The sequence below is a fragment of the Balearica regulorum genome, chromosome 4, assembly GCF_011004875.1.
Source record: "Balearica regulorum gibbericeps isolate bBalReg1 chromosome 4, bBalReg1.pri, whole genome shotgun sequence".
NCBI lineage: Eukaryota > Metazoa > Chordata > Aves > Gruiformes > Gruidae > Balearica > Balearica regulorum.
This window is the reverse complement of record NC_046187.1, coordinates 26,140,922-26,162,564: the sequence shown is the minus strand read 5'-3', so window position 1 is coordinate 26,162,564 and position 21,643 is coordinate 26,140,922. Positions and strand designations below refer to the sequence as shown.

Sequence of the window (21,643 nt, the reverse complement as noted above, 5' to 3'; positions counted from 1 at the left end):
GTACGTGAACAGTGCTGTTTAACTATTTGGTTGGTTTATTTAATAATAGAAAAGAAATATAGTGCAGGAGAAAGAGGAGAGAATAAATTCTTTTAGCCCAGTCCTTCTGTAAATTTCCAATTCTCTAGCTTTATTTTCTGTGCTGCATTGTCATTTGAATCTCAGTGAATGAACTAGAGAGCTATTTAAAAAAAATCAGGATCTTATGAATAATTTACTGAATTCTGTATGTGAAATATGTAATAGTTTTTCAGTGAAATGAGTCTCTGATTTTGTGATCATTGGAGATCCTGTCTTCATTTTTTTGGGGTCTATTTTAAAGTTAATACTAAGTTAAATATCTCCGTGGAGTTTTTATTTAATAAAAAAATGTTATATTCTCTCTCTGAAGTTTTATGACAAGGAAAATAGTGAAGTATATGTCAGAAAAATTCATTTGGAAATTCTTCTTTTCCAGACCTGTGATTTCAGTTTCTTTGACTTGATTCTGTGGTCTATTCAACAGACAAACCTGGAGCTTTCCCTTTTTGGGACACCTGTATCAATCTTGGCTTCAGAATTAGTTTGTATCATACCATGATCCACTCTTCAGGATTAGCTCATTAACTCAGGATTAACTTTCCTATGCAGCCACATTTAAGACGGGAGCTGGCAGGTTTACTGGCCAGTAGCACAAGTGTTTGGCATGTTTGAAGGTAAATAATGTAAAGTTTAGCTGCCTTTGTGTCATTATGTCATGAACACTAGTCTGGTACAAAAATGACAATATGATACCATAATACATAGATGTGTATGAAGTATGGCAATACGTCATTTCTAAACCCATCTTCTGAGTCTTCTAAAGCTATTCACTCATTGCATGACTTCACCATTTTCAGTGAAACAATACAGTGTAAATGTGAGGGTGGACACGATGACAAATTCACTGGTTATAGTACTTGAAATTTCAAGAGGTATAGAAAAATGAGTGTGACGGAAGTCGTCATCTCTCTGCTTTTGGTATTAGTGTAAAACATGTTTATATGCATTTTAGTTACCTTGGCATCAAATCTGCATTACGTAGCTATTGTCTTACCTGTTATCTGCCAGGAGTTCAAAAGCAGGTTAAAAAAAAAAAAAGTTGACCATTTCCCTTTTACTCCACATGAAATTTCTGCCCTTATGAATTGTTGGGGTAATGAAGATCAAGATTCTGAAACAACCTGTTTGAGTGCCAAGCTTACTTGTACGTTGTACTATTATATTACATGCTGTAGTACAACCACCAACCGCAGTAAAGGATTTCAGTCTAAAAGTGAAAGCTTCCAAATATTTCAATGCAGTGTTCATTTACATGGCAACACCCTGAGGAGTCTTTGCGATCTTAGTTGGTTTTAATACTTATACTTTTTATACTCACAATATCTCTGCTAATTTGTGAGAACAAATTGAAAATTTTAAGGTTTGAGGGTGTGCGTGTGTGGGTATATTTTTGAGTGTGTTGAGTTCTTTTCTTTGTAAGATCACTAAGGTCAACCTGAGGTTTCACAAAACGTTCTGTTCCCTTCACTTTTCTGTGTGTACTAGGCTATTCTGGGGAGCTGCAGTGCCAGAGGAGTAATACAGGGCCATGGTCTCACACTGCATTAGCACTGTTGCTCTCTTCAGGGGCTGCTTTGTTTTCTTGTGCCTACAGATGTATGGATTTGTGAACCAAACGCGTTACCTGCATTAGACCTCACTTTTTATTTTATTCAGATAGTGAGTTTAATATATAGGATATCCTGAGAAAGCTTTGTCTTGAATTTTATTTGTGATTTTTTGCTTAACTAAATTGATTCTGAGAAACCCAAAGAAATTGTCAGTTGGTGTAACAGTTCATGCAGGCTCAGCAAAGCTACTGGTTTTACCTGCTGCTGTTTTAAGGTCTCTTTTCCAAATGTGCAAAGCAAAGCAGAGGTCTTTGTTTTCTGCTTGGATAGATGAGGAAGTAACTATAATTACATTCGATGATAATCTAATAGCTGTGATATTAAGAATCTATTTCTGATGTTAAACTAGTTTTATTTTTCTTGTTAAATTCATATGAGGAGAAAAAGTTCATTGTGAAATTTTCTTATTAATTTTTTAATGTTCTACTTGAGACAAGAATGTTTGTTACCATCTGTGTGCAATTATAGTTCAGTTGATGATTAATGGTCTGCTCAGCTGAGCTTACATCAAGCAGTCTGCAAACAAAAAAGTCTTTGTTTTAATCTGTATCTGAGAGCAAAGTTTGTATCTTCCAATTTCTGTATCTTGAAAAACACCTTTGAACCCTGAAATCTAAGCTTTGAAGTTTTAAACTTTTTCCTAAATTTAAAGTGAACAAAAGGCAGAGAAAACAATGCAGTTTTACAAATCTGCACTTCTGCATAAAATGAAAAACATGCCTCAAAAATGTCCTTATTTTAATGAAAACATAGAGCAATCTGCATGCACCAGGCCTTCTCTCTTCAGCTACTGAGTACATGGAAGAAGGCACAGAAAGTAATGCCTCCATTTCACCTGGCCCCTTTGGTGTCACAGGCAGTGATAAGAGAGAGCTGCTTGCCTTGCTTTGCAGTCTATCGAGTACAGCAGTAACGTGCCTTTCTGTAGGGGAGCAGAACCTGTGCATTGCCCAAACACACATCAGTGCTTGCAGGTAGCTGTTGTGATTAAATGGCATTCTAGTTTTAGTTTGAGAGCTCATCACTAGGAAAAAGAAAGAAAAGAAGGAGAAAAAAAAAGGAAAAGGAGAGCAAGTTGTATTTGATGCTTCCCGCCCTCAATGTTTCTTTGCTAAAGTTTTTACTCCATACCTTACAATCAAATGATAAAAATTTATGCATAAATGTTGTCTTTTAAATGTGACCTTCAGGTATATCTGTTACTTCTCTTACTGCTAAGTTGAAATCTAGATTTGAAATCGTGTATTTCTAAGTCCTTTTTGCTTGACAAAAACTTTTGACTAATCACCAAAGTAGTTTTTCTTTTAATATTTTTCTGGAGCTTTACTTTTAATTTCTTTGATACCATAATGCAGTGCACCTACCTTTTGAGTGCTTTTGGTGAGTGACCCTTGTTGAGTGTTGATGGTTCCCTTGTTAATGGAATAGGCTGTACATTTTCCTCTGCATAGATATGAAGGAGAAGAATGAAAAACTGAGGAACTAAGGACCAGGCCTTTGGCATAACAGCTTTCATTGCAAAAACTTCCTCATATATTGAAGTAACTCAGTCAACCAAAAAAATACTGCAACAGGATTGTATTTAGCATATTGCTGTAAAGAATTTGCTTGTTTCTTTGGGGTTTTTTTGTGTTTAACACTCTAGGTGGCTCTGCATGCATGTGGTGTGGCGACAGACATGGTGATGGAACACTGCATCAAGGCACAAGCAGCCTTTGTCATCTCCCCATGTTGTTATGGCTTCATTCAAAACACGGTGAAGTTCAAATATCCACGAAGGTAAACTAAAGCTAACAAGATAAGCTTTAAATTATCAACTTAAATGAAGGAAGAAAATACTGAAAGAGTATAGAATTAATCAACTGAAGATCATGGCAAGTGTCTAGGCTAAATTGGTTCACAGTTTTAATGCAACTTATTCTTCATGTTTCTTTTTACAAAACCCATCCTGAAAGGGAGACAGATTTGTAATTCCTGGGTTATTTGTTTCTGGATTTATCTATTCCTAGTTCAGAAGGCTTTATACCATCAACATAGTAGATACAGTATGTGGGAATCTATGTAATATGCAGACCTTTTACCTTGAAATCACAAAGTTAATAGAAAACTCATGAAAGTTACTGTAAGAAGGGGAATTGGCATTTTAATGTTGGAGAAACATGTAAGCAATCAGCTTAAAGAAATGGGTCTGGTTTATACCACAGTTTACTGCTTGTGAAACTCTTCTGATTTATTCCCAAATAGACAAGCTCTCCTGTATTTCAGTTTGTATTTTTAATGCTTTCTCAATGGACTATGTAGATATTTTGTTGTCCTCAAAGCTGCCATGTTGGACATACTTATATATTTTAGGCTTAAGAATTTTAATGCCTTTTATATTAAAAAAAATATAAAAAATAAGCATAAAGTGGCAGAAGATAAGAGGTTAACAGCTTTCTGAGGCAGAACTAGATGGGGGAAGAGGGTTGTGTGGTGTGGGGTTTTTTTGGTTTTGTTTTTTGTTTTCTGTAAAGCTGAGCTTTGCATTTTGGATGTCCAAGATGAATCAGATTTAATTCTGCTAGGAATTACAACATTGTCTTAGGTATATATTTGCTAAAAGAAGAAACTGAAACATGCTATTTTAAAAGGAATCTTGCATATCCATGTTAAATATTTTACTAAATATTTTACTATAATATCGAAGTGTGCTGTCACAGAAGTATGTGGAGAGTAAATATTTAGAATTTGTCAGTTTGATAAACTTTGCATTTAACAGTCTTGTCTTAGTCAATTTGATTTTTCCATCTCTTTATGTGTGTCCCTTTTTGTTTTCTCCGGTGACACAGTAAAACAAATAAGTATTCTTAAGGAAGAGGCAATAAAATTTTAAGCCCTCTAAAGTTAGCAGGCATATAGCTTTTCTCTGTTGACTTGTTTTAAAAATGACTGAATACTGTTTAACTTTTGACCAGTTACGTTTTTAGATCATGAAGACTGGAAATGCTTACTACGTTAGAAAACTTTTATTGCTGTAGATGCTGCAAGAATGTAAATTATGGTTTTGTTTGCTAAAATTTTGAATCTAACATCGTAAGCCTATGTAGAAAATTATCAAGCCTAGCTTGAGCTGTTTTAGGGTTTGCTTTTTCTTGTTTCCTTATTTGATATGATCATAAAACATGATTGCCTGCCCATATCCCCATATTGCTCATGTTCTATACTCAATTCCATTGTAGAGGCACCTTACTTTTGTGATACAAACAAAATATATGAATCTCTAGAGGTTGAGTATGTGTAATACAAAGTATTTATGTGACAACATGGAATCAGCAGTAAATCTGTATTAGCATTTATAATGATTTAAAGAGAGAATTTTTATTAATAATACAATAGAAAAAAAAAGACAACACCAAATATGCTTTTCCTTTTCTAGTGAACTGGAACTGTAATGGTTTCTGGGTTTTTTTGAATGCCTTTCTGTAGGTTACAGATATTTCTATTTTGTTTAAAACGTGTTCAAGTATGTAATGATTGCTTCTGTCCACCTCTGCTTTTTTAGATGTTAATTGAATTGGTCTTTTTTTTTTTTTTTCAGTCATCAGTTCAAAGAAATTTTGTCCTATAAGGTATGTAAAAGGGCTGGAGAGGGGTTAGAGGGTTATGTGCAGTTTCCTGTGATTTACTGGGTGGTCTTATCAAATCAAATATAAGTGGTTATCTTTTAATGGCAAGGAGAAGCATGTGTTATGTAAAATGTTCATTTGTAGTGCAGATGTCATTGTGTTGCTTTCTCTCCACCATCCATTTTAAAGGCTTTTTTTCTTCAATAAAATTAAATAGTTTCTCCACAAAAGAACTTTTTTTTTGTCATAATGTATAAGTGAGCCATTGCAAAGATACTTCAGTATGTGTCAGTTAACAATTACAGGATACCCATTTATTTAGGTCTTAAATACAACTGTTTTTACTGGCAAATGTCTGATCATTTTTAAGTAAAATTATTGCTTTTATAGATATTATTTTCTGATAAACATTAGATTTCTCCCTCTAATTTATGTCTAGAAGTTGGGACATAGTGAGTAGGAAGAGCTTATACTCATCGGTAAGAATTTTATACAGTATTGTTTTAAAAATGTTATTCAAAATTATTTCAAAAATATTCAAATGTGTTTGGAACCTGGGGAGCCAGGGTCTGTGTGGAGATAGTCTGAGAGAAAAGTGGGAGAAAGAATCAATAAGGCACGCAGATCTGACAGAATGACAGTAACAGATAACAGGGGAGTGAAAAAGGACAAGAGCGGAGAGGTGGACAGTGGACAGCTGGTACTGATCTGTTAAGCTTCATCTAGTTAGTGATAAGCAACCAGAAATTTGAAGGTTAGATGCACTTAATGTGGCATGGAAAGCAAATGTTTCCATTTGAGAGAAGCAAGACTGTATAGAAACTTTACTAAGTTTACATGCCAAATCCTAGACAAGGGTCTTGGTGTTTACAATATAGAAATGAATTTTGGACATGCAGAGTAATGTAACAGAAATATGAGAGAGATGGTATTTCTAATATCCAAACTTTTTTGGGGACAGTGAGCATTGCAAAGATGCTATATGTAATAGGAAAATGGAGATTATCCTTTTTAATCCTCAAATCAGAGGGCATTTAAAAAACTCAGAAAATCTCCAGCCATCTTACATAGCAAAGTTCAGTTAACTGGTAATACACTGATCTTCATGACAGTCTGGTTTATGTACACTTTAGTAATTTACGTGGGAAAAAATGTCCATAGATTGAGATCATAAAAGCAGCGCAGTGGATTTGGGCCTGCCATTATTTTTTCCCTTGATTAGCATTCTTTTCAACACATTTATGTTTCTAACACATAATCACAAAGAACTCAGGTTTCAGTTCAGAAAAAGTTTATTTACTAAGCTATTATTAAAAGTAGGCCTGTTGACAGTACAGAGGGAGGTGGTGACAGTTATAAAGTCAAGGATGCCTAGGTTAGGATAGTGTCTATAATCTCATTACAGCTCAATGAATTTTTTTCTTAATCTGTTAATCCATGGAGGTTTAAATCACAGGGTTTGTCAACACTATAGAAGTTCCAGCATTTTATTATTTGTTTTGCAGAAGGGCACAGGGGCTGAGGGCAATGCCAAAAAATATTGCTGCTCTTAATAATGTAAGAGTTTATACAAATGGTCTAGGCTGCCTGGTGCCTCAAATAATCCTAGTTATAAATAACTTCTGTTATACAGCTAGCTATATGTGTTTTTATATTTCATATTAATAAATTGTTAGGGGTTATTGGCTAGTAGCCAAAGCTGCCAGATGTTAGCCACACGTTGTCTGTGTCACCCCCTCCAATTCCCATTTTAAATTCATTTCTCGTGTCTTTCATTTTAGTGAGATCTAAAAAGACATCCAGAAGTCTGGCAATTCCAAAACTTTTTTGATTAGAACATTATGCTGTAATTCATTAGTTTATAGCTGCAAAGAATAAGGTTATGATAGCTGTAGATTTCTACCAGGATACATTTTGAGACTCTATTTGTCAAGACACTCTCCCTATAGGAGAACTGGAAAGTAAAACTTAATAACTTTGCACATACAACTTTGAAACCTTAATAGGAATTGAAGGCGTGGATGTTCTAGTAAGCAAGTTAACTGTTTGTGCGTGCACAAAGTTTGGGCAGTTTATAGTTATCTTCATTATTTTAGAAATGCTTTTCTTACTTCTGCGAACAGGGAACGTGACAATTTAATGACTGTCATGGGGAAATGATGTAGTCATAACTTAGGGTCTAGTTTAAGTTTTTGGATCATCTCTGTAGGAAGCCAAGGCATTAGAGTCAGTCCAGATTTTCAGGGTAAGTGGTGAGGCTTACCTTGGCTCTGGTCTAGTCAGATGAGCTGAGAACCTGATGGTGCAAAGAGCCAGGTTGTGTTGGACGCCTGAAGGCTGGTGAGGGGTTCTGTGCTGAGGCGGATCTTCTCCCTCTGCTCTGAATCCCTCTTTTTCTCCCCAAGCTGCCTGTCGCTGCTGCTTCTCTCCTCATAGCAGCCACGTTGCCTGTAGCTCTCCTTCTCCTCCTTTCTCCAGTAGTCACATGTGGATTTAACCTTTTCAGCTCTTTTGTACTACAAAAATAGCCATGTTTGAACCGAACTGACTGGGCATAACATGTTAAAGTCCTAAACGTATTATAACATGTTCTCGTTTTGCTTGCATATTTCTTATGGAGCTGTAAGCTGAAAACCTTCGCATGAATGAGCTCCACTTGGGCACAAATATCCCTGCCTCAAGATACTATAAATTTATTTAAATGAGCAATATTTGCGTATCAAGTAGCAATAATATTTTATATGTGGGCAAACTTTTTTGTGGTCGGATGTCTATTAAATTTATGAATTGGATGGAGTGTACTGTGGAGGGAGTTACCATCTTGATTTAATATGAAGATAGGATTTCATTCAGGTTTTTTATGAAATGAAGACTTTTTGATGTTTATGTCCCCCTAATAAAAAGCTGAAGTATCCTTACTTCAGGATACTGAAGGAAGGTGAAGTTGCTTTCTCCATCTGATATAGGAACCAAACCTTTAAAATCATCATTTTATATCAGACAAGAATTAAAAAAAAATAAAAATTTCTTTCAGGTGCAAGACACATGTCTTTTTTTCAGAAGTGTAACTCCGGAAGCTTTGCTTAACAGAGCAGTTTTTGTTGTTGTCCGGTTCTGTTTTCTCCCCATGACATTATAGGAGACTTGGGAATGTTGTATAGTTCTAAAATGGTTCTGATTTACTCTGTCCTGTATATAATACTGCAGCTGTCCCGAAGAGCACAGCTGTCATCAGAGCATTAATTTCATTGTTACACCTTGAAGGCTTTTTCTCTCGCCATCTGGCTAACTTGCCTTCCTTGGCTTGGCTGGTCTTTGAGAAGCTGTTATGCTAGCACAGGCGGTGGTTTTTGAAGGCAAATGAGGATGGGATTCTGCCTGCTTGTGTAGTGATCTAAGCAGGGAGTAAGGTGGTGGGGCTAACCCTCCACTGCACCATACCCCTGGGTGACAAGACAGGAAGAAATCAACAGCAGCTGTTGTAGAAGCCTCTGCAGAAACTTTTAAGTGGAATAGGGATAGTTTGAAAGTGATTTGTGGCAGTGATTTGTGAAAGTGATTTTGAGGTAGGAAACTGCCATTCACAGCCAAGTATTTTTTGCCTGCAGGATCAATTTTGCCTTCAGATCTTTTGGGTTGATTCTGAATGGATTTGGCAGAACAAAGGAAGTTTGACCCACAAGGTTATTCTTCTGGGATTCAAAATCACTGCCTGGGAGAAATGTGCACCTATTTAAGAATTTTGCCTTGGCTGCTTATTGATGCAGAGATGCTGCTCCATGATGCCTGTGCTAAAAGAAGGCTGTGTTGCTTATCTGTAATTGAAGGCAAAATTGGTCTGCAGTATGTCTTTGAAGATGCTATCTTGTATACATTGCATCCAATTCAACTGCTGCAGAGAATTAGAGAAACTGTAGCAAGAAACAAATACTCATGAGTAGAAATATGGTTGTGGTTACAAACATTTGATTTACACACTTTTAGAAGCCAAAGCAGTATCAAAATTAGGATTTGCACACAGCTAATTTTTCTAGAAACATAGTCTTCAATGTGATGGTGTTTTTGATACTTTCAAACATTTAATGAGATTTTTCTTACTTTATTTGGAAGGGGGAAATGCTACTGCACCGAATTTTTTTACCTTTTTTTTGTTTCTAGGAGCACATGATCCTTTGCAGATTTGCAGATCAGACAGCTGTTCAGCTTCCACCTGAACGCAGGCTGATAGGTATGAATTTCTGCAGCTATTGTGTAAACTTGGTAATGTATTTACCTTGCTATATAAAGGAAGTATTAGTACATTTATGAACAGAGCATTAAGTTGCTGTCTTCCCATCACACCTGAAAAATTTGAGTTTCTTCACATTTCTCATCTTGCTATCCTGAATGATGATATAGAAACCCTTTTCTTCTTTCAGAACTATCAACACAAGAAGGTTTGCATTTTACTGAGTTTTATTGCTTCACCTTTTTTTTTTTTCTCCCACCATTCTCTGAAAAGAATGAGGTCTTTGTAAATTTCACTAAAGTCCTGCTATTGCCAGTTTATTTTACACTGAAATCACAGACTATTTGTAGTAGTGATTTTCAGTGTGCACCCTTTCTCCTGCTTGTAATTGCTGGTGATAACTCTCTTAGAAGGGCAAACATCTAATGCCAGCTGGAAACAATAAAGCTAAGTTGCAGAGGTTGGGATAACTTTGGTACAGGCAGGCTTAAGAACATGCAAACCTGTTTAGCCCACCTCATTATTAGGATCATCATCATAATTTTAGAAAAAAACCCAGAAGGGTTTCTGGGATTTTTTTAATAGTGGATAATATTTATAAAGTGAAGACTTTGCCAAGAATACAGTTTGGTTTACCCCTTACCTGGGGTACTAGCCTTCCCATTGTGGGGAAACTTACGTTATAGCTACAGCAGTGCATGGCTCAATTTTTACCTGTTGGTAGTCAGTTCAGTTTCAGGTTTGTACCTGCCATTCTGAATAAGAGCAGCTGCCTTCTGTTGGATCATTTCTGTGCAATTAAGGGCCAAAGTAAATTGATTTGCTGAGATTTTAGTTTCTTGGTCAGGTGTCAATGATTTCTGAGGGAAAGAAATGCAAGAAGCTATCATTAAGATTGCAGAAATTTTATTACTCAGAAGGACAGCAAAATACATAACACTTCAAATATTTGGAATAAGCAAAACTATTTCTTCATTATGTGCAATATTCTAGTATTCTTTGACTAGTATTCTTGCTCCTGTCTGGTATTAATATTCTAATGGCAACTATAAACTAGCTTCCAGGTCAGAAAAGACAGAAGGGGCTGGGAACTCTCAGGTTATAACTGTGCGTTCTTGACTTGCAAGTATATTAAGGCAGTAGTAGCAAATAATCATAATGTTTTTTAAAAGCTTCATTTGAAGACTTCAAAGTATTTCTTATACTCACAGCACAAAAAGAAAATAATACAGATTCTGAGATAACAATATCTATTTTATAATAAATTTGTCAGCTCTTTTGCTATCATCACAGTATTTGAAAAAAATGAAGAAAAAAAAAAAAAAAAAGGGCAGTGTTCAGTTACCAGAGTATCACTCCACATTGTCTTCTGCTGCTTGCCAGGTGGATTGAAAATTGGAAAGGGACCCAAAAAACTTTTTTGAAAGATTGTAACTTTTATCTCTTCTCTGTCTCTGAAACTGCAATTTTTTTTCACAAATTTAACTTTTATGTGCTTTGCCCTGACAAAACCCAAACATAAATGTTATGCCTCTTCCTTCCCCTACATAAATTTTTTTCTGTTTTAAAGAATGTTATTTTTTCTTTAAGTTCCATGTAATACTGATCTGTTTCAGTGAAGATCATTCCCATTTCAGTGTTCTGTTTCAGCTTTGAAACTGGTTTTATGGGAGTTTTGTTGGGGTACTTTTAAGTTTTGCTTGCAGATAACTGAAGATTGAATGAGATCAGTGTTACAGCGATGGCGAGATTTTTTAAAATTTATTTAATTTTGTGCAATGCCTGATCAGGCATTGAGAAAACTATGTACATTTCATTTAATGAACAGGTGGAGACTTTTTCTTTTCTATTGTAAATGATGGCAAAATGGCCTCGTTCTGCTACTTTCTGAATATTTTAGGATTGCATTGGAGTTCCCTCTTAAATGAACAAAGTTCTCTTTCCCATCTTCACTGAACATGTGTTTTTTATCCGCTATATGTGCAGCAGTGGGACCTGAGTGCAAACATACTGAATGGTTTTATGAGGATCACAATAATAAATCATGCCCGCCTGATTTATTCTGTCTGATCGCAGAACTGCTCCATGTATTTCACACAGTCTTACTAAGAGCCATCCAGGGAACCAGGCCCCAGTTGGGACAATCCCAAATCCCCCTTAGTGTGTACACTCAGAATAACAATGGTACTGCTGTCAGTGGCAGGAGCGTGTACATGCCTTTTTGTTCAACCAACTGCAGGTGATTTTCTATGAAACTCGAAATGTAGGAGAATAATACCACAAGAAGTAATTTATGGAAAACTGTCCTGGTTGGTTATATAAATTGGTAATTTCTACCTGCAACATATAAATCCATGCAGGACTGAGTTGAACAGTTCTTTTTCAGGCCTAACTGTATTATTGTATTTCTGAATTGTCTCCTACCCAATTACTACCCCTCTCAAATTCCAAGCCACCAACAGAAGAGTCCAAATGTCATAATGTTGGTGAAGTCAAAGTAGTGGATTTCTTTTGTAACTAAGGAATTTAGCTGAGAAGGAGAAAATACTTTTGGCCATTGGCTCACTGTGGAAAGACAGACTAGATTGAACTTAGCACTATATTAAAGTGTGATGTGCACTAGCTGTTCTGAAATACAAGGATACTGAGGGGCATGTTTGTGCCATCTGCCGAAAACTTCTACAGGCACCTAACAGATGCATACCAGGGCTTGTAATGGTACAGGCACTCAAGCTCTGGATAGAGTGAGGGGAGAGAGGTAGGCAGTTGCAGAGGTTTTTTGAATACCAGACTTGTATCCTGATGGTAAACAGAATGAATGCTCCCATCTCTTCCCTTCATCTCAGACCCCAAATATATTCAACTGTACAGTTCTGTCAGGAACAAGAAACAAGGTAGGATCATTGACTTTGAGACTGAAGTAGGGTTGTGGCTCGTTTGTGACTTGAGACTGCGTGACTACTAGTGATAAAACATTTCAGGGAAGTGCTAAATCTTTCTTGTGAGAGAGTTTCAAATTGCTGAAAATAGGATCTGACAAATCAATTCTGTATTGCAGAACATAATAATCAATTATAATGAGTAGCTATGTAAAGACAAATGGCACCATCATCTTGGCATGGCTGTATCATAATACAAACTTCTAAGCAGAAAAAACCCTTGAATTTATCCTTCTCATTTTTTCTGCTGGTAAATCTGAGATAAGATTAGTTTTCATTACTAATTTAGTATTTTTGTTGATAAGCAGTTACATTCATATGTCTCAATTCAATTACACTGGATCACTGTTTGGTATTTTAGTCTTATATTGATATTCAATCACCAGAGATTTTCAGATTTTCGATGCAAGTACAGGAAGAAAACAGTTATGGTTATAAAGGGAGTAGAAGTTTGGCAATTCAGAGTGCTAAGGGGTAAACTAGGCATTTTTTTGTCTTCCTGTGACTTTTACATTAATGAATTGATTTTTTTCGGTAAGTTTTGAGAATACTTAAAAATAGTTGTGCCTGTTATGTCTCTCTATATATAAAGAGCTAATAATCCTTCTCAAGATCTTTGCTAAATGAGGGTTACAAGTCACAGATGTGATTTAAACTATGACCGTCTATTTGAAATAAAACAGATTAAGATAGTTTTTGAAGTAGATTTGGAACTTATTTTTTTAGATGACTTACTGGTGTGTTTTCCTAACATTGCATATTTCTCATGTTTCTGATAATCTTTCTACATTTTTAGAGTTTCTGTGCTCTCCTTTGCTCTCGTTTTAGGAAAGCAGTGTATGGGGCTTGTGGATCTGGATCGGGCACGGGCTGCAGAAGAACGTAACTACTCTGTCCAAGTTATAACTATGGAGCCAGAGAGTTGTTCTCCAAAGAACAATATGTTTGTGGGCATTCCTACTTAGAGCGTGAAACTTGCATTTGATTTGAAGTGGAACATAAATCTTCAGTGCATAATGACATCCAGCAGATAGAAGCATAGCTGGGAACCAGACATCATGCATCTTGAACCCATTGCGTTTGGAAAAGGAAGCAGCACAAAAAGTCTTAGAAAGAGAACTACATGCAGAGCATCGCAAATCATACTTGTGTCATTAGGCAACTTTCGGTTCTTTTACTGAGAAGTTTCTGGATATAACGACTGTGCATGGAATCATATCCATCTGTAAAGGTTTAGAAAAAAGTTAGGCTCACTGAAAGGAAGGTGATTTCCTTTTTAGTAAAGCTGTCTTGGCTGCTTCAAAATTGCATTCATGGTCAAAACTGCATTTGTGTTCATAAGCAGAGCAGCTATCAGCCAATAATGCAGATCACTAGAGGAAGAGAAAAGATAAAATTTATGGTGTTAGTGAAGAAGGCTGCGCAATGGGTGGTGGCTTGACTTTGCTAAAGAGTTGCATACTACTGTAGGAAGATTGTTTTTAATAAAAGTTCATCACAGTACTTTGGGCATCATTCTGCTTATCGAAAAATCTATTCTAACTTACCAGCCTTTTTTAAAGATAATTTTTAAGTCTTATTAAATATCACACAAGGACTCTGTAGCCAGGCATTTGAAAGTGTGTTTATTTAAAGAAAGCAAACCCCTAATTATGCATTGACCGGATAACGGGAGCTAGTGATGATGTCAGCAAACAGATACTTCACTGCCATCTCTGCTAATTGAAGTGTGTTGCATCCCATTCTTAAGAAATATGCTGTCAGAAGAAATTTTAAAGAACAGTTCATGTGTCTATATACATCATCCTCATTGATTTTATATTCAGTTTAAAATGTGAGCAAAGTCGCAGTTGTGGAACCATTTGAAAAAATCAACCACAGTCACGTTACTGTAAAATGAAAATAAAGGTTCTTCTGTGCTCTGATTAGTAGGCAGTTTTCTACCCTAATTTAAAATGATCTGTTGACACTAAAGTCAATGGAAAATAGGCTCCAAATGAGACTTTTCCTGCATATTTATGGGTTTGATACATTTATGAATTCCGCCATGGATTAATTTAAATATATCTGAAGTTTGGTCAGTTTGAACGTACCTTCAGTACATGTGGCAAACAGAATTATAAACAACAATAGGTATTGGAGGAAAAAAAGGATCCTGAAATATTTTATTCTTCATGAAACTTATCTCTCTAAAAGATCTAAATACTTGGAGTTTTTAATGTGAAGACTGAAGGAAGCTGCATGCTTATTTGGAAGCACAAAAGTGAGCAAGTAGGTATGAATTCATGGCTTTAGCCCGAGTTCTTCAATAGATAATGACGAAGTACTTTTTCTGCAACTTCTTATAGTTACAGAAGTAGCTGGAGTTTGGAAGAATATATAGCAAATATGAAATATATGGCAATACCAATTGCCTCCAGCGTTTTCTCTCATACTTGCCCAAATAGAACTCAGTTTTTAAGATAACATTCAGACTTGACACGCTGCTGTCTGCATTAAATTATTTATTTAGAACTCCAGATACTATGTCTGGAGTGAGAAAATGTCTCTTCATTACCTTTTTGTGCAGAATGAAGAACTCATCAAGGTGAGACACCTGATGCAAGCTTTGATGCTGTTTACAGTAAGGATTTTCACAATGCTCTTCTCCAGGCAATGGGTACCAATATGAGTGTTTTAATTATGGTAAAGTTGAATATTTGACATGGTCTGATATTATGCAATAATAAATAGCTTTCAGTAGAGGAAGAATCTGTGCTGTTACGTGCTTCACAACTTCTATACTGTGTCTCAATGATCTGTAATATTTTTGGGATCTACCAGAAATTGGAGGAGGAATGCATTTGGGATGTGCCATAGGGAGCATGTGTGCCACTGCATAAAAGATAAAAATGGCTTTTTTGACAGGCAAAACCAGTATTTCTTGGAAACAGAAGTGGAGAAGGAGCCTTATTTAGACAAATGTCCAAAACATTATTAGACACTTAGCACAGTCAAGAAAAATAGCATAAAGTCACACACAAATCCAAATACCAATCTCTGTTTTTTGTTTTTTTCTTTCCATTTCTTTAAGTACCTGTTTGCATGTTAATGACGCAGTTTCCCACAGATGTTGCTTATTTGTGACTTAAGTAAATTATTTTATGTCTGCTGCCCCACATAGAACTAGGCTTCTCAGGAAGAAAAGATTTTTTAGAAGCAAGGGAGAAAAGCTGCAAAACTAGTGCTGTGTTTATACGCATCATGACGGCCCATCTTTCTTGGATGGCCCAAGCTATAGAAAGGGAGTTTGTGACAGATTTTTTTTTTTTTTTCTTCCACAGGGATCAGGGATATTTTGATGGTATCTCGTAGTATCCGTCACTTTGATGGCTTACAGGATGATGATACTGCATCTCATTTGTAATACTTGGTGACCTTGTCACCATTGGCATCAATGGGCTCTGGTTTCTTCTCAGGAGAACAGGATCTTCCTCATGTCTAAGGATGGAGTTACTTTACTATGAATAGTAAAGCCTGAACTATACTTGAGGAGAACTGATGTTTTGTTTATTGAAAACTGAAGAGAAGCAGAAGAAAAAAAGCATAAAAAGGAGAAGATACATTCAACAGTTGATAATAGCTACTTTACCACAGATTAAATTGCCACTCTGTGCCGTGTACTTCCCTATAGAATTGTGAGCTCAATTACATTAATTTTGGGGTATGTTAATTTGTTACATGTTTCCATATGCATAAATGGTATGGAATTAATAGAGCCTAGAATTCCCTAAACGAAGTGACTGGACATTATGGTCCTGGTAAGTGAATAACCATTGTTGTTCTAGCAGCTTGTTAGGCAAGGAGCTAGCTTGATGTCCAAGATGCAGACCTAAATACTATTTGTGTTTCTTACATCTCTGGCCCCACTAGGACCAGCTGTAGGGTGAAAAAAATATTGTCCTAACATAGTCATAATTTTCCATTGTCTTGCCACTCTTCCTTTCTGTTACCTTTATAGCCAGTTACACTGGAAAAAGTAAGTTTATAACAGGAAACAGGTGACCAAACTGAACTGAGCTCCTCTGTGTGTTAAAGTTAGTCATCTATGTGTCCATGTATCTTTATTTTTGTTTTTTCTTTTTTGTCTTCATTGTGTTAATTGCTTCCTCAGTCCTATTTCAATAGTGTTAGTATTGCTATATTTGGGCAGGGGTAGTAATAATCAAGGGGCATTCCGAGTAGGTACATTGTGTCCCCTAATTTTTCTATGTTTTGATCCTAACAAAAAAAAAGTTGAGATGTTAATATTACTCTGCTAAACCGATCTATTGATTTTTTTTAAAATGAAAATTACACGTGTTGTCAAAATTACCCATTGATCATTGTTACAAAGACACATATAAAATGCTACATTTGTAGGGCTGTCATAAATTTTAGACTGATGTTTCCTGTTTCTGATTTTGCTTGACTTTTAGCTACCTGGTGGATCTGTCATTTGAAAAGGCAATGATAATAAGCAGAAATGTCTCTTTAAATAGCTGTCTTTCTAGGTGACATGCTATGCCAGGTATTCTCATTGAAAAGAACAATTAAAAAACCCTGTATGGTCAAGTATGTATACATGTAAGTTTATGAGCCTTAAGTAATTTCCAGTGAAATGGCACACAGTTGCTTTTATAATTGGTTTATATGGATTTTAGTTTGGGTAGACACCATCAGCTGCAGCTATTTTCTGTCAAGATTTTGGGTTAGGATTAGTAATTTACCCTTTCAATGAATATATGTATTTTTTTAAAGAGTGTTGAGCTAGAAAAGCATTGCTTAACAAAAGGTGACTGAATAGCTGAAGTGTTGGTTTCAGTCTTAGTTCTTAATTGCTTAGTTGTCACCAGAAAGAAAAGCACAGTTTTTTCCTTTAAGCTTATTCAAGTACTACTTTCAGTGTTTTTTGCCTGGGAGCTCTTGCCTGTCATACCAAGCTCCTGATGTACAATCTCAGTCTAGACTCCTGTAATTTTATTACTACCTTTTTTCTTAAAGGGAAAACCTACTTAACATACATGTACCTGCCTACATGTCTAGTGTCAAAAATGTTATAATGTGCCTCTTTGATAAAATCAAGAAAACCTCGGGACTTTCCAGGCTCCGACTTGAACTTAAACTACCTGGCTATCATGGTCTCAGTTCAGTAGCTTGTCCTTAGCAAGTTTCAGCTTACTACAGCTATCGTTGAAAGAAATTAAACTTCCTAAATACTAAGATTGTATGCAAACAGTAACACTGATACCAAATTCATTTTCTCTTTGCTTGTAGCTTTTATTTACTCAGAAATTGAGTGATGAAGTGTCCTGCTCTTCACTGTTCTTCTCAAAGTGAATTTAAGAAAATGCCTGTATTTCCAAAATTCCCCTAGTAAGCCTTGTATGTAAGGAAAAGTGTTTAGGGTAGTTTTATAATAAATCACTCTGGTAATTTCTGAGTGAAAACAGAACAGTTTTTAAATTTTACATGTGTCAAGTGGTATATTTCCTAACTTGTAGCTCAAAATTACTTTACTTAAATGTTTGAATTTTTCACACTTTGTTTTTTTTAAAAGGTGCTAGTGGAAATGTTGATTTTATAGGAAGTGAGTGGTATTATTTAGTATTCTTGTTAATTGCTTAAGTAATCACTGAGTCTAGAAAATAAATTATTGATTAATTCTATGTTTTTTCCCATTCAGACTTTATTTTACCCGACTGTTGCTGATCTTTCATAAATTTACACAGCATCAGCTGTGATGGATCCCTTGAAACAGGTTTGCTAAATGATAGAGTTTTACTATTATTGAATATAACCATTAATTTTAGTGCTAATCTTTTTTTTTTTTAAATAAATTCCCAGTATCATTCAGAAGTATGAACCTGTTGTGTGAATTGAAATGTACCTGTATTGCTTCAGCAGTTTCACTGTCACATTCCTGGTGATAAATTTGTCATTCTTCTTTGAGTGAAAGATTTCCTTTGAGCTTTAAGAATTAGAAGAGCACTTACTTGGGTACATGAGAGTTGAAATCATGGCTGTGCTGAAGATGGCAAGCTCTCCATGATACTGAGGACAATAGGTTTTCATCCACTGACTTTCAAATACACTAAATACACTTTTTGTGTACTGAGTCCCTTCTATTTTAGACTCCATTGTTGTGGGTGTTTGAAAAGTTTTAAGGGACTTCTATTTTAAAAACATCCGAGTTAGCTTCAAATGTAAATGCTGATCTTTTTGAGGGTGTTAAATTGATCTTTTGAGAGGTTGAGTGAGACTTGGCTAAGAGAATCTGTAATACCATATTGGAGTTGTGACCTCCTGATGAAAAGGTCTTGAACTATTTTATGTTTCGGACTTGAACAAAGGCAGAAATCTTCTGCAATTCTCTAGGTTGCTACAGTAGACGTGCATGCAGCAGAATGGAAAATGGGTGTGGAATGCAGAGCTAGAACAAAAAACACCAGGTGTGAACTCTTCGCACTTTCCCAGAGAGATACAGCTTGTAGTTTCTGAGTGGAGTAGACATGCAAGTGAGACAGGTCTTGGGGTGTGTAAGTACCAAAGCATAACAACGCAGTGCTAGTCCAGAGGGGTGTACCACATGTGCCCAATCCAACAGGAAATGTGCTCACAGCGGAGACTAGATTCTTTCAGCACTAAGGAACCGTTTCATCAGCAGGTTGTAATATTCTGCACCTGTATTGGACAACTGCATGTAACATCCATTGCAACCTGGTTTTATTGGATTCACCATGAAAATCGTGTAAAACATTTACATTACCCACTGATCAAAATGCATAGATAAGCCACCTGCAGAGAGAAGAACCATTACTGTTTCTCCCTTAACAAATTTGCAGGTTGAAAGATGCTGCTGATGTGACATGCTGATGTGACATCATTTGTTCTTTTTAGATCTGCTGTATCCACACACTTCTCTGCAATCTGTGGTTTGGTTAGTTTACAGCAAGTACAGTGGAGTGTAGAAATAATTAATTGCTGAGCATATTATTGCTGATACTGCTTTTTTTTTTTTTTTTTTAATTATCCCTTCTTTTCAATGGGTATCTTTCTGAGATTGGAATCCATTCATCAACACTAGGGCTCAATATGGTATTTGTATATTGGTGAAGATTGAGTTACGTTTCTTGAAGCTTAGAAAAAAATCTCTTCTGTCTGCCTCCAGAATCAGAGTGCAGTTAAATGAGTGGTGGAGTCAGGAGAATCTTACATATGTGAGAACTAAAATAATGTCAATAATTATGTTGTTATATGAAATTTGGATAAAGTACCGCTTGCTAGTTGCAAAAGGATTGGAAATAGATATAGCATACAGAAAAAAGGCATTTGTGCTTCTTAGCTGTATTCACTTCATATGCCAAAGCCAAAGTCTAATTTCAGAAACTTTTTTGGTGCACTTTAATCCATCAAATACATTAGTTCACATTAACATTCGTATACTTTTGTCAGTCCTAAGTAGTTGTCATTTTATCTTTCTATTAGTGTGCTATTATAGCTCCCAATTTTTTTCCTTGCCCCTCTCCTAGTGCTAGTTTTCCAACCCAGATCACTACGTTGGGTGTGTTGGAACAGCATTCCATGCATATTTTTAATTTTTAACAGCTTTTTCTGGGTATTAAAGTGTCAATTTAAAATAACATGCCACTGTACTTAACGTGCCCTTTATTCTAATATGGTCTTGTAATTTTTAACATTTTTATTAGCATTTGCTGCATTTAGTGTTGTAACATTTCATATAACGTTATAATTAGAATTTAGAGGTTTTTGGAAGGAATGTATTTTCAAATGTATGAAGATAGAGTAAGTTACTGTACTTTGAACTGTTACCAGTACAACTGTGTTGTAGCTCAAACACCTTCAATTATAGCGATATAATTCTAAGTTATATTCAAGAGAAATCTAGTTGTCCAGTCATGGACACAAAAGACAAAGGAAAATCAGCTCTGTTATATGCAAGTAATAAAGAGGAAAAGGCATATTTAAGGTAAACAATGCAGCAGTAAATGTATCTGTGTGATGGAACAGAAAGCTCAGAAGTTAGCTTTCCTTTATCTCCAGCATTGCCTTGATGCCCAACTTTTGATGTGTTTCTCAATTTTAGTGTTTTTTCTTTGGGTTTCTGTAATTTTGTTCACCTCTAAACAGTAGGATGTCAAAAACCTCGGCATGACTCCAGTTACAGATATATCATTTGGAACGACTGGGGATTGATATGCCAGAACAAACATTCCTAAAATGAAGTTGCAGGTAAGAAAAAGGAGAAAGAACTTCTGCGGTTTTAGAGCTTGCGTGGGGAGGGGATACTTGTTTCTTAAAGGAGCTACAAAGTTAGATGGAAATTGTAGACTTGTCAGGCCGGAGGGCTTCCAAGAGGCCTTGCTCTGTGATTTTCCCAGGGATGGAAGTGAGGGTGACCTGCATTGTTATTCTTGCTGTAAGATTTACCTTTCTGAAATTGTAGGAGAATGTCCCCAGGCTTCACAATCTTTCAAAGACAATAAAGAGCGGCCTCATGATGATGCCGGCCAGCTCTCCCCATACTCTCAAATGTGTCCCATCTATTCCTATGGACTTGTGTGAGTTAGAGAACAGTGTCCATGTAGGGGAAACAGGTTGTGACTATGGTATGATGGGAAATGTTAAACATGGAGGAAATGGGTACATTTTCTTGCCTGTGAAATAAACATGAACAAGTCTAAAATGAACTTTTAATTTACTCATTTAAAAAAGAAAAAAAAAGCCACACTAACTACTACTTGAGGAACATCTGTTTTAGCCTAATATTTTCAAGACAGTCGGGGTACTTTTGTTGCAGGCATGTGAAGAGGATCAGTGGGGTGTAAACGTAGAGAGGGAAGGGCAAGTTGAGTGGAGGATGGTTATTTGAAATACTCCAGCTGTGGAACTCACTCCCTCTAGCAATTTTGTTTCCCTACATCCCCGTATGTTTGTAGAGAGGTTTTTCATCTGGTATTTCCTGGACTGTGGACTATTTCTGGGTCATCTATGGCTCTTTGAATTGATAGATATAAGAGCTACTGATGTGTTTTTTGTGACAAGCTGACCTGCTATTTGGTTGTATTCAGTCTATATAAAAATACATAATAAAACACCAGCGTAAGGTGAAGAAAATCATGCAGGTGACTTTAATAGCTT

General features: G+C 36.0%; 1 protein-coding gene across 5 annotated transcripts in view; it reads left to right on the top strand.

The window, feature by feature from the left end:
- The window catches only part of GSTCD (glutathione S-transferase C-terminal domain containing), a 72,970-nt gene extending 59,004 nt beyond the window's left edge, over window positions 1-13,966 (top strand). For all 5 annotated transcript variants that reach the window (XM_075751504.1, XM_075751500.1, XM_075751502.1 and 2 more), the window contains exons 9-12: window positions 3,337-3,470; window positions 5,269-5,299; window positions 9,455-9,524; window positions 13,292-13,966. In XM_075751504.1, coding sequence (XP_075607619.1) covers window positions 3,337-3,470; window positions 5,269-5,299; window positions 9,455-9,524; window positions 13,292-13,428 — 372 coding nt within the window. In that variant the 3' untranslated portion in view covers window positions 13,429-13,966. The remainder of the gene's footprint in view (window positions 1-3,336; window positions 3,471-5,268; window positions 5,300-9,454; window positions 9,525-13,291) is intronic.
- Window positions 13,967-21,643: the final 7,677 nt, after the last annotated feature.